The sequence below is a fragment of the Acomys russatus genome, chromosome 8 (genome assembly GCF_903995435.1).
Source record: "Acomys russatus chromosome 8, mAcoRus1.1, whole genome shotgun sequence".
Lineage (NCBI taxonomy): Eukaryota > Metazoa > Chordata > Mammalia > Rodentia > Muridae > Acomys > Acomys russatus.
Window position 1 is genome coordinate 17,192,551 of NC_067144.1, and position 14,830 is coordinate 17,207,380.

A 14,830-nucleotide genomic window follows, 5' to 3' on the forward strand; every position below is an offset into this window, starting at 1 on the left:
TGAGGCTTACTAGTTCAGCTAGAACAGTGGTTCTCAACTTGTGGGTCACGACCCCTTTGAGGGTCGAATGACCCTTTCATTAGGGTCACCAAAGACCATTGGAAAACATAATTATTTATATTACAACTCAAAACAGTAGCAGAATTACAGGTATGAAAATAGCAATAAAAATAATTTCGTGGCTGGGGGTCCACCACACTATGAGGAAAGGGCCCAGTGTTAGTAGGTTGAGATCCGCTGCACTAGACTAGCTGGCCAGCAAGCCTCAAGCATCTTCCCGGCTCTGCCTCCTCACGCCCAGTGCTCCATGCTTGGCTTTCCATGGGCTCTGGGAATCTGAAATGAGGTCCTGGTTTTGCAGCAAGCACTTTACCCACTGAGCCATCTCCCCAATCTCCTAGTGACTTTCCTTACAAAGAGATTGATGTCTTCCTCACAGAGTTACGAGGATTAAATAAGATAGTGTGTGTTTTACACAGTGCAGCATGCCCGGCACACGGGGAGTAGTCCATGGGTGAGATGGAGAGAGACAGGAGACCTTCTGTTCTACAATGTGTTTGGGCTGAAATGCTAACAATGGGGCAGGGCAGATACAGGCAACAACATTCTCTCTGCACTTCACAATTGTCTTGATATTACAGAGAGAAAAATTGCTTTCTTCCTTTCTTTTCCCTCCCATTCTCTTCCAGTCCCCTCACTCTGCCTCTCCCCTCCCTTTTCCTCTTTTTATTTTTAAGATAGGATCTCACAGCTGAAGCTAGCTTGGAACTTATTATATAGTCCGGGCTAGCCTCAAACTCTGATCCTTCTGCCTCAATCTCCCACGTGCTGGGACTACAGCTATCTGTTAACTGGACACAGCTGGTTATCCAGAGGAGGGGACCTAAATGCCTCCATTGGGTCGGCCTGTAGGCAAGTCCATAGGCCATCATTTTCTTTATTGATGACTGATGTGGTAGGGCCCGGCCCACTGTGGGTGGTGCCATTCTTGGGCAGGCGGTCCTGAGTTCTATAAGAAAACAGGCTGACCAACATTAAGCAGAGCTCAAGGAGTCCTTTGGAGAAGGGAGAAGGAGGACTGGAGGAGCCAGAGGGGCCAAAGACCACAAGAACATGGCCCACAAAATCAACTGACCAGGACTCATGGGGGCTTGCAAAGCCTATAGCGATCTGACCCAGGCTGTTATGGTTGTGTTCTTGTGGGATTCCTAACAGAGGGAGTGAGGCTGTCTCTCATTCTTTTTTATTTTTTTAAGATTTATTTATTTATTATATATACAGTGTTCTGTCTACATGTACTCCTGCAGATGGTTGTGAGCCACCATGTGGTTGCTGGGAATTGAACTCTAGAAGTTCAGCCAAGGCTCTCAACGGCTGAGCCATCTCTCCAGCCCCTGTCTCTGACTCTTAGGCCTGGTTTTAGGACCCTTTCCCTTCTACTAGGTTGCCTTGTCCAGCCTTGATGTGATGGTATGTATCTGGTCTTACTGTAGCTTGTTATGCCAAGTTTGACTGATGTCCCTGGGAGGTCTGCTCCTTTCTGAGAAAAGGCAGATCTGGGGGGAAAGAGGAGGTGGGAGAAGGGGCTCGGGGGAGGGGAGGGAGGGGCAACTGCTGTTGGAATGTAATATATGAAAGAAGAAGAAATTTTTTTAAAAAGGAAAGGAAAACAGGCTAAGCAAGCTACTAAGCAGTGTTCTTCCACGGCCTCTGCATCAGTTCCTGCCTCCAGGTTCCGGCCTTGAGTTCCTGTCTCAGTGGACTGGGACTCAGGATATGTACACCAAATAAGCTCTTTCCTCCCCAAGATGCTTTAGGTCAAGATGTTTTATTACAGCAATAGAGAGCAGACTAAGACAACAGTCACACACCACCACACCCAGCTCTTTCCAAACACTTAAAAGATATCTTTCAGCTCACAACTGCCTTAGTAAGGAAGTCATTGGCTACTCAGGAGTAGAAGCCCAGGACAGGCCTGGAGGATTCTTTGCCCCTTTACCATAGATGCATCGATCTGAGCCAGGAGACGGGGGTTGTTCTGTTCCACTGCTTCCAGGCACTGGAGCATGGCTGTGACGTGGGCGTCACTTAGCAGGAAAGCAGTTTCTAGGAAGAAAAAAGGTGCCATAGTGATGAAGAGAGAAGTTCAGAGAAAGAGACAGAGTAAAGGCGAATTGAGGAAGAGCATGCCACTGTGGAAAAAAGGAATTTGGGGACAAGTAAAGTATAGGGAAAGCTAAGTTGCATGCAGTCTAACATAAGTCTCAAAACCAGAAAGGCCCAGAATTGGATCCTGGCTCTGTGTGACTCTGGCCAGTCACCTAGTCTGTCTGATTAGAAAAGAGCAATCTTATTGCCGGGCTCTTCTAACAGTGGCCAGCACATAGGACGCTCAGTTCATGGCATCTGTTCTTAGAGTCTGCATGGGCCAGTACAAGAACAACTTAGCATGGGTATTTTTCAAGGGAAGTGAGAGGAAGACGGCTATGCATTTCTGAGTAGAATCTATGGCATCAAGTGAAAATTAGGAGACCCTGGCTTTAGAAGTAATCTCCAGAGGACTAGAGAGATGGGAGACAACGGGGAAGCACATAGCACATACAAGCCCCGAGTGGCCTCCACTTACCTGTGTAGAATTTTCTGATGTACTGTCTATCCCCGAGCAGAGGCCGGAGCTGGGCTGAGAGGCAATGGCACTGCAGGCTGTGCTGCAGCCACAGCTCCGCAACAGCGCGCTCACTCACTCCGGCAACATTGCTCTGGCCATTCTCGTGCAAGTTGATGAACTGGGGAGGCAAAGAGGCATGAACCAAAACCCAGATCCTGGCTGACAGCGCAGCGAAGGCCCAGTGACCTGAGAGCTACACTCAGCACAAGTAAGGGAGTGCTTCCTCCACTTAGCTTCCAGAAGATACAGGAGGAGGAGAAAGAGGAAGAGAAAAACGTGGAGGAGGAAGAGGAAGAAGGCTAAGCAGTTAAGCCTTGGGATGTAATCCCAGGAGAACCTAGGCTGCTACATTTGGTTCTTTATTTGTTTCGTTTCGTTTTGTTTTTTCAAGACAGGGTTTCTCTGTGTAGCCCTAGCTGTCCTGGACTTGATTTGTAGACTAGGGTGGCCTTGAACTCACAGAGATCTGCCTGTCTCTGCCTCCTGAATGCTGGAATTACAGGCGTGCACCACCATACCCCGCCTACATTTGGCTATGTTCTGTTTCCAAAGAGGTGCCTGCCTGCTCTAGGATATTCACAGGAAGGACTCAAAGGGATGTGACCTCTTGGCTTTTTCCAGAGTCCTCTGTATCAGACAGCCTCCAGAGAGAAACATGGTCAGAATCTTCACCTGTGTATATGTGGGTGGGTAGGTCTAGGAAAAAAAACACCACCAAAAATTTACTGTAATTTTTTTTTCAGCTTTTTCTTTTTATGTAGTTGAGTATTTTGCCTGAATATATGTTTGTGCACCACATGGGTACATTGCCTGCAGAGGTCAGAAAAGGTCATCATATCCCTGGGGACTGGAGTTACAGATGGTTGTGAGTCATTGTGTGGGTGCTGGACATTGACCCCGGGTCCTCTGGAAGATCAACTAGTACTCTAAACCACTGAGCCATCTCTCCAGCCTCAAGATTCTCTTGAGAAGCCATCTCAGCACTGCTTTTTGGTGCTAGTCATTACAACTTCTCTCTGGAACCTCCTTCCTCCTTCAGTACAAGGTCTCATAGACAGGATGGACACCACAAGATAAATCAATAGCAGTGTCAGACAGCTCCTCAGAGGAGCCTAGGAGGGGACGCACCTGTTCATTCAAGGACAGCCTGGGGAACCTAGTGAAACTACCTCAGCAGACGAACAGAATGAACAAATGAAAAGAAGGAAGGAAGGAAGAAAAGATGAGAAAGTAAAAGAAGATGTCAGGTTCTGGCCTTTTCTCATATACAGAAGGCCAGTATGAAACTTCCTGACCTCATCTTAGCAATAATCCAACAGCTGGGATGCACATGATACAAACGGAAACAAAGAGGGATAGTGATGGATATTTTGGAGTCATTTCAATAATCTAATTTAGATGCACTTAAATTTTCCTATAATAAAAAGTTAAGTGCATACGTAAAGCTGTCAGTGATTATTCTAGAACCAGCTGTATAACTCTGTCAAGGCACCTAACTCTGCTGTACTGTTTCCCTGCCTGGAAGCATGGAGCACTATGTGGAGCTGGAGACACAGAACCCAGAGCAAGCCAAAGTGCTTAAGGCAGCATTCAGGGCACTCAACTCTGGACTCCTTTCTGCCTGAAGAACCTTCCATAGTTTCTGTATCAACCATACCCCCACCCCACTTAACTTTAGGGAAATTCTTGCTATTTGTCCTAGACATTTTTAAAATTATTTATTCATCATGTATACAATGTTCTACCTACATGTACATCTGTGGGCCAGAAGAGGGCATCAGATCACATTATAGATGGTTGTGAACCACCATGTAGTTGCTGAGAATTGAACTGAGGACCTTTTGAAGAGCAGGAGGTGCTCTTAACCACTGAGCCATCTCTCCAGCTCCCCGTCCTAGTCATTTTTGTTTGTTTGTTTTTTGTTTGTTTTTTTTTTTTTGTGTGTGTGTTTTTTAAGACAGGGTCTCTCTGTGTAGTCCTGGCTGTCCTGGAACTTGCTCTGTAGACCAGGCTGGCCTTGAACTCACAGAGTGCTGGTATTAATGGTGTGCACCACCATGGCCAGAAGAGTTTCATTAAACTCTTTTCACCCTTTCCCAGGAGGTGAGAAAGTAACCTGGAACAATGAGCTTGTAAAGTTGGCTGGTTAACCCTCCCCTCTAAGTCAGTGCTACAGAGATAACCTCTGTCCCCCAGTTAAAAGGAAGCTGGACACTTTCCATCCCAGGGAGAAAAGACCCTTCCAGCAGAGCAGCAGGAAGGCCTGCAACTGCGCCCCAGCAAGCCTGCTCTCCTTCCACTCTTACCTTCTCAACGTGAAGGGCCGAGTGTGGACTGAGCCACCGAATGTCTTTCACGAACTGCCAGTAATCAGCCTGGCGGCAACAGACCTACCAAACAAACACCAAGGTGAGCAGATCAGTATCCACCCAGACAAAACCCCATTCGCTGTTCACAGCAAGAGAGAGAGAAGTAAGTGCCGGACATAACAGCACACACTTCTGTAAAACTAATGCTTGAGAGGTGCAGGCAGAGATCAAGGCTGCCTGAGCTAAATCGTGACACTTTATCTCCAAAGCAAGACAACAAAACAGAGGGGCAGGAAGGAAGGGGAAGGAGGGAGAGGGGCAGAAAGTACAACCTTCTGCTTCAACAAAGGCTGCCAGTAGCAATCAAAGGAATATATACATATACATACATACATACATACATACATATATATATATATATATATATATTTTTTTTTTTAGACAGGGTTTCTCTATGTGGCCCTGGCTGTCCTGGACTCACTTTGTAGACCAGGATGGCCTCAAACTCACAGAGATCCACCTGTCTCTGCCTCCTGAGTGCTGGGATTACAGGAGTGCGTCATCACGCCCAACTATACCTTTATTCTTTAAAATCATTTAAATTGTTCTTGTGTGGTGGCTCATGTGTGCACACATGTCCACAGACCCAGAGACCAAGCTTGGGTGAGGTTCCTCAGGAGCACCTTCCACCTTATTTTGAGACAGTCTCTCAGCGGAACTCACTTGGTAGGCTAGACTGGCTGGCCAGTGAATGGAACGGCCGCCCGTCTCTCTTCCTCAGCATCACTGGATTACAGTGAGTGCTACCTCACGTGGGTCCTGGGGATTGTACTCAGGTCCCCATGACTGTGTGGAAGCACTTCACTAATGGAACCCTAAACTGTTCTTCTGGATAAGTGTTACAGGCATATGAAAGGTACACAGTGAGAATTAGCTGTCTTCTACTTCTTGTCTCTTAACTATTCAGTTTCCTACAATGTAATTCTTAAAACTAATGCAGTTAGTTGTTTAACAAACAAACACACAGGTGAATGAGCAAGGCCCTGGGTTCCATTCCCAAGGACTGGGGAGAGAGGTCAGATCAAGTCAATGGTTCGGACTACTATAAAGAATTATATGCCAATTTATTGGAAAACCCGTAACAACGGTTAAATTTCTGGACATTTAATCTACCAAAACTAAACTATGAGGACACAGAAAACCTGAACAGAGCAATGAATGGCACTATTTAAATCATTGATAAAATGTGTGCGCTAAGGACCAGATGGCTTCACTGAGAGATTACCAAACTTCTAAAAACAAAGCAAAACAAAACCTGTGATAGAAAAGACAAAGACAAAACAAACAAAACCTGTTGGCTAAAACCCCCAATGAACATAAATACAAAGCTTCTCAACATGATACTAACAAATTGAATCTACAAGTACATGAAAAAGACTGTATGCCAGCCAACAAAATGGCTCAGGGGGTAAAGGTGCCCACCCGAGTGTGATTCCCAGAGCCAATGTGGTGGGGGTGGGGGGTGGGAAGGGGAGAGAACCAACTCTCAGAGAGCATGGTCCCCACAACAAACAAACAAACGAACAAACAAATGTAAAAGACTTTTTAAAAAGACTATATACGGTCACCTCTCCTTGAGAGATCAATAGTTAAAAAAAAAAGACTAAATGATCTACAATGCAACCCTTACACCTCAGGCTCAGGGAACACAATGGAAGAATGGAAGAGGAGAAAAACTGTAAGAGTCAGAGAGGACCAAGGTGTCTGCCATGAGACAGCAGTGTCTATATATGACAGGGAAGCCCAACACGAGATTTTAACAATATGGTTGCCTAAACAAGCCCTGCACAATGATAACATCAGTTGAAATGTCAAAATGGAGGAGGGGAAATTGTCACAGGGCCTCACCCTTACATGAAGAGCTACAGAGAGTCAATAGCTGCTTAAAGAGGGCAAATCAGTCTTCTTCGGGGACTTCTATGTTATTAGTGTATGATAATCACTATTTTACACTTTGCCCTTTTCACATAAGACATCTTGCAATTGATCCCAAATCCTGATTTTTATATGGGGTGTGTGTGTGTGTGTGTGTGTGTGTGTGTGTGTGTGTGTGTGTGTGTGTGTGTGTGTGTGTGTGTATGCACGCCTGTGAGGTCAGAGAATAACTGTGGGAGCTGGTTCTCTGCTTCTACCAAGTGTGTCCCTCAGATGGTCAGCTTGCTTGGCAGGAAGCAGTTTTACTCACTGAGGCATCTTGTTGGTCCATTAGTTGTTTTTGTAAATCTTATGTGTATATGTATTTTAAAAAATATGTGTGCACATACTTAATATAAAAACCAGGAGCTGCTGAGGGATACTTAGGCTGTTTCCATGTTCTGGCTATTATGAATAAGGCTGCTATGAACATGGTTGAGCATATGTTCCTGTTATGTAGTGGAGCGTCTTCTGGGTATATTCCAAGGAGTGGAATAACTGGGTCTTGAGGAAGCCTTATTCTCAGTTTTCTGAGATAGCGCCAGATAGACTTCCAAAGTGGCTGTACTAGTTTGCATTCCCACCAGCAATGAAGAAGTGTTCCTCTTTCTCCACATAAGTGTCCCTCAGTAGAAGAATGGATAAAGAAACTATGGTACATTTACACTATGGAATACTACTCAGCTATTAAAAACAAGGAAGTCTCGAAATTTGTGGACAAATGGATTGAACTAGAAATGATTATATTGAGTGAGTTAACCCAGAAGCAGAAAGAGTCAAATGGTATATACTCATTTATATCTGGGCACTAGCCCAAGGGCATGTCCCATGAAAGTCTTCACTTACCAGGAAAGTGGGACAGAGGGGAAGACATCCTATTGGGACTTTAGGTGAGAGAAGCATGGGAGAATGGAGAAATAGAAGGATCCAGAGGGTCCTAGAAACCTATAAGTAGAACATTATGACAGGCGGATCTGGTCCCAGGGGTCCTGCTCAAACTATGGTACCAGCCAAGGACAATACGTGCAGTAAACTTTGAACCCCTACCCAGATCTAGCCAATGGACAGGACATTCTCTACAGTTGAGTGGACGGGAAGGGGGGGATGGGGGGGGGAGGTGTGTCTGACTTTCACACGAACTCTGGTGCCCCATATTTGACCACATCCCCTGGATGGGGAGGCCTGGTGGCACTCAGAGAAAGGATAGCAAACTACCAAGAAGAGACTTGATACCCTATGAGCATATACAGGGGGAGGAGGTCCCCCTCAGTCACAGTCATAGGGGAGGGGAGTAGGGGGAAGGTGGGAGGGAGGGAGAAATGGGAGGATACAAGGGATGGGATAACAATTGAGATGTAATATGAATAAATTAATAAAATATATATATTAAAAAACCCCAGGAGCTGAGCATAGTGCCCCATGCCTGTAAATGCAGCATACAGGAGACAGAGACAGGAGGATCTCAAGCTGGAGGCAAGCCTGGGCTACATAGCAAGACCCTGTCTCAAAAATGCAAAACAAAAACAAAAATGAGCCCAAATAACAAGTTAGTTGTGTTACTTTCATGAGTATACATGCTCTGGAAGGAAGTTAGTACAAAGTAGAAACTCTACGATCAGAAGATGCTGAAAGAGAGAGTTTCACTAGATGGTTTTATACTCTTAAATTTTTTAGCCATGTAACCATGTGAAGTGTATTATCTATTAAAAAATTAAACATTTTAAAGTGAGTTACCAAGTTACACATATGGTACAATATTAACTATTTTAAAAGGTATAGAAATACCTTTTAAATATAAGGATTTGAATATTAAAAAAAAGGAACATCCAACAGAATGATAAACAGTGATATTAATATTTGGTATTAAGATTATAGGAGAGTCAGGCATGGTGGTGTTTGCCTGTAATCCCAGCACTCTGGGAGTCAGAGGCTGGCAGATGTCAGAGTTTGAGGCCAGCCTGGTCTACAAAGTGAGTTCCAGGATAGCCGGGGCTACACAGAGAAACCCTGTCTCTGGGGCGGGGTGGTGGTGGTGGTGAATCAGGCTACCTTGGAGCTGGAAAGATGGCTTTGAGGTTACTAACACAGGCTGCTCTTGTAGAGAACAGTTCCCAGCACCCACATGTGGCTCACAACTGCCTGTAACTGCAGTTCCAGGGCATCCAATGCCCTCTTCTGGTTTCCATGGGCACCAGGCACACACATGGGACACATACACACATGTAGACAATATATACATTAAAAAAATAAATCATTAAAATTTTTTATCAGGCCATTTGCATTACTAAGAGCAGTTTATTCTTGGGGCTGGGATGGGATCCTTTCACGTCACTCAGCTAAGGCATCTTGGGCACTGTGCCCACATTTCCAAGCAGCACAACAGAGAGACTATCAATACACCTTGCCTTACAAGAGAGTAAAAGGTGTCCCCCTCTATGGATATGGTCATGACGCTGCCTGTCCACAACACATCCTTTTGAAAACAAAGAGGTGCTATGGCCAACAGGAATCACTGTGTCCCTTCCCCCTTCTGAGAACACATCCAGAATAGCTTCCTGATGACACAGCAGCCTGAAACCTTTGAGAACACTCAACTTTTGAAAGGAACTGACAGGGAAAAAACAAGTCTGTCACTGGCTTTAGTTCTGAGACTGTAACAAGGCACAGGACAGCAATAAAAGTGACATGGAACTTTTGTTTCAGGATTTTTCCTACTGGCCTCTGTGTCCTCTGTGCCTACATGCTGCATGTGTGTCTGTGTGCCAGGTGGCTTTCTCTGCATAAGTGCTCACACACATTCTTTAATCCTTTTCACTCTGATGACCAGGCGCTTTCATAGAAGGATGGCTTTGTAAGAACTCTGACAAGGTACGTTAATAGCATTTTGCACTTGCAAGCTTGTTTTACTTGAGAATTTCACCAGTATTTCTCTCTTTGTGGTTCAGGTGGTGAAATTATCATGTAATCTGGTTAGGTTACTAAGTGACAATGTAAAATTAGTAACAGGGCCGAGAAAAGAGCTTTTGTTATCAAGACACAAGTACTTTAACCCTGAATGGTGCCACCTCTAATTTGGCAGCTATTTTGGTCGCCAGCCTGGGAAACTTGCACTTTGTTTTTAACAAAACATTTTGGCATGAGTCCCAAATTTCTGAATGGAATGCTGGGTAGTTCAATGCTACAAATTAGCATAAAGAACACCAAGAGGAAAGGCATTCTCCTGGGAGAGAATATACTTAGTCTTGGCCGTGCTTGTAGGGTAGGACAGACAGCCAAATGATAATATATAGGAGACAGCTGGCCTAGATCTAGAGCTCAGCACGGAGGGCTGAGCTGAGTGTCACAGAAACATGGGTGGGACTGCAACTGCTTCAAGAAAACAGAGGATGGAGATAAGAGCATACAGAATGACTCCATTTTAAACACCTGTCAGGGGCAAGGGAGCTAGAGGTACCTGCCAAGTCTAATGGCCTGAGTTCAAACCCTGGGATCTGCCCAGTGGAAGGTGAGAACTGATGCCTGCAAGTTGTCCTCTGATTTTCACACGCATGTGCCCCACACAATAAGTGTAGTTTTAAAATGTTTAATCCAAGAAGAAATTCCTGGGATAGAAACTGAAGACTGGTCACAGATGCAGGACAATGCAATAGTGTTGATCACACAAATCAAGAAATATTGATGGTCAACACTATTGCATTATGTAGTCAAAGGAGAAGGTTCCTTGAATTAGATAACATGGATGTCATTTTCTTTTTTGTTGTTGTTTTTGTTTTGGGTTGGTTTGGTTTTTTTGAGATGGGGTTTCTCTGTGTGGCCTTGGTTGTCCTGGAACTCACTATGTAGCCCAAGCTGGGCTCGAACTCACAGAGATATACCTGTCTCTGCCTCCAGAGTACTGGGATCAAAGGTATTGGGATGTCATTTTCTTAAACAGCATTGCACGATCACCAGTGGTAAGGAAGATATTAAGATTTCAGTGAATTGCCAGGTGTGGTGGTACATGCCTGTGATCTCCAGCACTCTGGGAGGCAGAGGGAGGACAGAACAGCCAAGGCTACACAGAGAAAGCCTGGTTTGAAAAACTGGGAGAGAGAGAGAGAGAGAGAGAAAGAGAGAGAAAGAGAGAGAAAGAGAGAGAGAGAGAGAGAGAGAGAGAGAGAGAGATCAGTGAATAAAGTTGTTTTCAATTTTCTTAATTATATATACCACTAGACAACATATTATAGAAAGCCAATTTATTAATTACTTCTTTTCAGTTTTTATTAATTAATTTTGTGTGATTATGTGTGTTTGCATGGGCGCGCGCGCGCGCGCACACACACACACACACACACACACAGTGTCTATGTGGAGGTCAGAGACAACTGGCAGTTGGGTCTCTCCTTCCATCAAGTGTGTCCCTGACATTGAACTCAGCTTGTGTGGTGTGGTGGCACATGCCTTTACCTGGTTATATTACTGGGCATCTCACTGGTTACATGCCACAAGGTGTATGTGTATTTATATTCTACTTTATTTATTGTCCTATTGATTTACTTTATAACATAAATGCTAGTAGCTTTGCTATACAGATGAGAAACCAGGCCATTTTATGAGACAGTTGAGGCTGTTTGACAACTGTGTCTTCTAGTACTTTCCATTATAACTCTCACATTAGCTCTGTGAGGTGGGCAAGTGTTATCTCATTTCACAAACGAGAAACAGAAAGCAAAAAGGGCTCTGTAACTTACCTAATACTAATCATGTTGACGTAAGAATAAAATGTGGGCAATACGACTTAAAGTCCGTAATTTTTCATTACTATGTCACTTTATTTCTCAAGAACCTGAGCGTGAGCCTAGACTTTGATCTGGGTTTCTGTGGTTCTAAAGATGTTTTGTTGGTCTATTATACGATGTTGCCTCCAAATTTCTAGAAAGATATTTTTTTAAAGTACAAATTTTTTGGTGAGAGTTCATCAAAGTCCTTTAAGAAATATAGTCTCACCTTCAGAGTCCATTAAGCCAACCATTCCAGTGACTTCTAAGAGTATCCAACAAAGCCAACGCTGCTGTTCAGACGTAACATACCCCTATTCTAGAATAGTAAGTCCTTTGACGTACTTTATGCCAACTAGTTGAGCAGATATTTTCTAATGTTGCGGCTAACAGAAAATACATTCAGATAAAAAAGAAAAGAGAAACTCAGCTCTGGTAAAAAGGACTTCCTAGGAAGAACATTTATCTGGCATAGGCAGATGAGTGTTTAAGGGCACCCAATTATATGTTGCAGGATATTTGATCTCATTGTGAACCCAGAGACTGTGAACTGTAAAAATCTGTCTTTGGTGTGGCTCAGCCCTAGCACACACCTTTAATCCAAGAGCTTTCTGTACACAGGATTTAATAAAGTTAGCCCTAGGTCAAGCGGTGCCACAAGAAACCAGCTGACAAGGATTCAGTAGGAAGCAGGGGCTTTGAGTTGAAGGGTGTTTAAGACAGCGTGGAGAAGGAGGAAGAGCTCTTGAGCTCTCTGGCTCTGGGACTTTTGGCTTTCTCCTCCTGGGCTGTCAGCTGAGCTAGCAAGCTTTTGGCCTTGGGCTTTTGGGTTTTAGTTTTTGGTTTTTCTTTGGGATGGGAACTGAGTAGGAAGGTCAGCTGGGTGCTTTTTCTGCCTCTCTGAGCTAGCAAGTTTTCACCCCCAGCATCTGGTCTTCATTGGTAAAGTCAAACAATTTGGCATTTTCTTTCATTATAACAATTCTGTGTGTACTGTGAGGGCTGACTTTGTATATGTGCAAGCGTCCATGTATGAGGCTGGAGAACACCCTTGGGTCTAATTCCTCAAGTGTTGTCCACCATATTTTTTGAGATGGGGTTTCTTACTGGCCTTGAACTGGTCAAACAGGTTAGGCTGGCTGGTCAAGAGCTGGAATTCCCACCACTCTATCATTTTATTAATCTCTGCTTTGGACACATATCTGTAGGCTACCCTAGAAGAAAAGGCTGTACATTCTGTGGGTCTAAGGTTCAAAAGAGTCTGGGCTGGGAGAGTGGAGTTCTGGATTTCTTCCTGGCAGAAAGCAGAGACACAGGCTGTCCATATCACCACCTGCTCCTGCTGCCACTTTGCCTCAGAGAACACTGAGGAAGAAGAGGGAGGAGGGCTGTACGGACCAGAGGGTGGCGAGGAGTGCTGTGAAATGCTGTCTTCTGGGCAGGACAGCTGCCCACACGAACTCACAGTAGCTACGGTTGCCTGCACAGGTCAGGCCAATGAGGTACTATTCCAGCAGATAGCACTAACTGGACTCAGTGAGTTACAAACACTAACTAACAAATGGATGGAGAGGATGTGCAGTGGGAGGGGGATGTGTTGTGGGGAGAATCCAGGTAGAGTGGGAGATGAGAGTGGCAAGTCCCCAGCAGATGTCCTGTGTGAACAGAACACACTGTATACATTAAAAATTGCCAAAGAATAAATACATAAAATATATGCTAAAATAACTAAGACAGAAAAAGTTAAATTACAAAACAACAATAAAAAAGAAAGAAAATAGAAAGGCGAGAGCTGCAGTTAAATGGCTCATTCATTCTACAGCCCCACATCTAGACTGTTCTTTTAAATATGACTTCTGAGGAGTAGAAAAGAGTTCCTTATGCTTGCAAGGCAGAGACTGCCTCAGCTGTCACCCAGCCTCCTGGAGCTTTAGTTTGTTAATGGAGATTACTAAATATCAGTGACTCACAAGGCGATGCTACGTAGAACTAAGAAACTTCACTCAAAGTACTGCACATGAGTAGCTGTCAAAGCGAAGCAATTATCACTGGATTCTACTCATTTTCAAAACTCAGAGCTTGTTTCGAAGTTTGGCAATCTGAAGGGAAGTTAACACTGCTGAAGTTCATACAGAGAAGGACTTAACCAAAACTGTCGTTCAGGGCTGGAGAGATGGCCCAGTGGTTAAGTGCACTGGCTGCTCTTCCAGAGGATCCAGGCTCGATTCCAGCACCTATATGTCAGCAACTCACACGTGTCTGTAAGAGGACGTGCAGTGGGCGGGGGATGTGTTGTCGAGGAGTATCCAGGCAGAGTGGGAGATGATAGTGGCAAGTTGATGGCAGCTATAACAAGATATACTGAATACATACAAAAACTGTCAAAGAATAAATAAAAAGATAAGCTAAAAAGTTTAAAACAAAAGAATTTTAAAGTATAAAAACAGTAACAAAAAAGAAATTAGAAAAGTGAGAGCTGCTGCCCTCTCCCTAGCACAAACCATGTGTGCACTGCACATACACGGTACACAGACATACGTGTAGGCAAAATGCCCATCCACATAAATATGTAAATAAGTCTCTAAATAACTATTGTTCATAAACATCAACCAGTTGTCTACAAAGTAATGCTCAAAGCTTTTAAAGTATTTCTCGGGTGTGTCTTGGGATGCTCCCAAATGACTCAATCATACCCAGTAATGCTCAGCTGCCACCCTAGGTTTTCACTGGTCCCTTCGACACCTGGGAAGAGTTTTCAAATTATTTCAAATTGCTCTCCCAAGCCCCGCAAGGATAGCATACAATTCTTTTAACCTGTTACTAATTTAAAGTAACAACAGCAGTCTAAATTTAGGGAAATCCACAGTTGGGAAGAAAGGACAGTATTACATGGGTTAAGAAACATTAACCCAACTACACAGACTCATCATGCCTTAGTAATTATCTCTGCAGCACACATGGGTCTCTGGGCCAAAGCCTTCCAAGTTCAGTTTAATTGATCACATGGAGTCTCAGTAGAAACATTTCCTGGGTGAAAGAGACTGAATACATTTTGTATTGGCACAGTCTTCCTTTATTCAATATGTTTTGTTTGAGGGGAGTGTCTTAGGGGGAAAGCACAG

At 44.1% G+C, this 14,830-nt stretch overlaps 1 protein-coding gene across 6 annotated transcripts in view; it reads right to left on the reverse strand.

Annotated features, from left to right (window-relative positions):
* The window catches only part of Rubcn (rubicon autophagy regulator), a 61,630-nt gene that overhangs the window by 26,477 nt on the left and 20,323 nt on the right, over positions 1-14,830 (reverse strand). For all 6 annotated transcript variants that reach the window (XM_051149799.1, XM_051149797.1, XM_051149796.1 and 3 more), the window contains exons 3-5: positions 4,975-5,058; positions 2,627-2,786; positions 2,000-2,106 (exon numbers count right to left, since the gene is read on the reverse strand). In XM_051149799.1, coding sequence (XP_051005756.1) covers positions 2,000-2,106; positions 2,627-2,786; positions 4,975-5,058 — 351 coding nt within the window. The remainder of the gene's footprint in view (positions 1-1,999; positions 2,107-2,626; positions 2,787-4,974; positions 5,059-14,830) is intronic.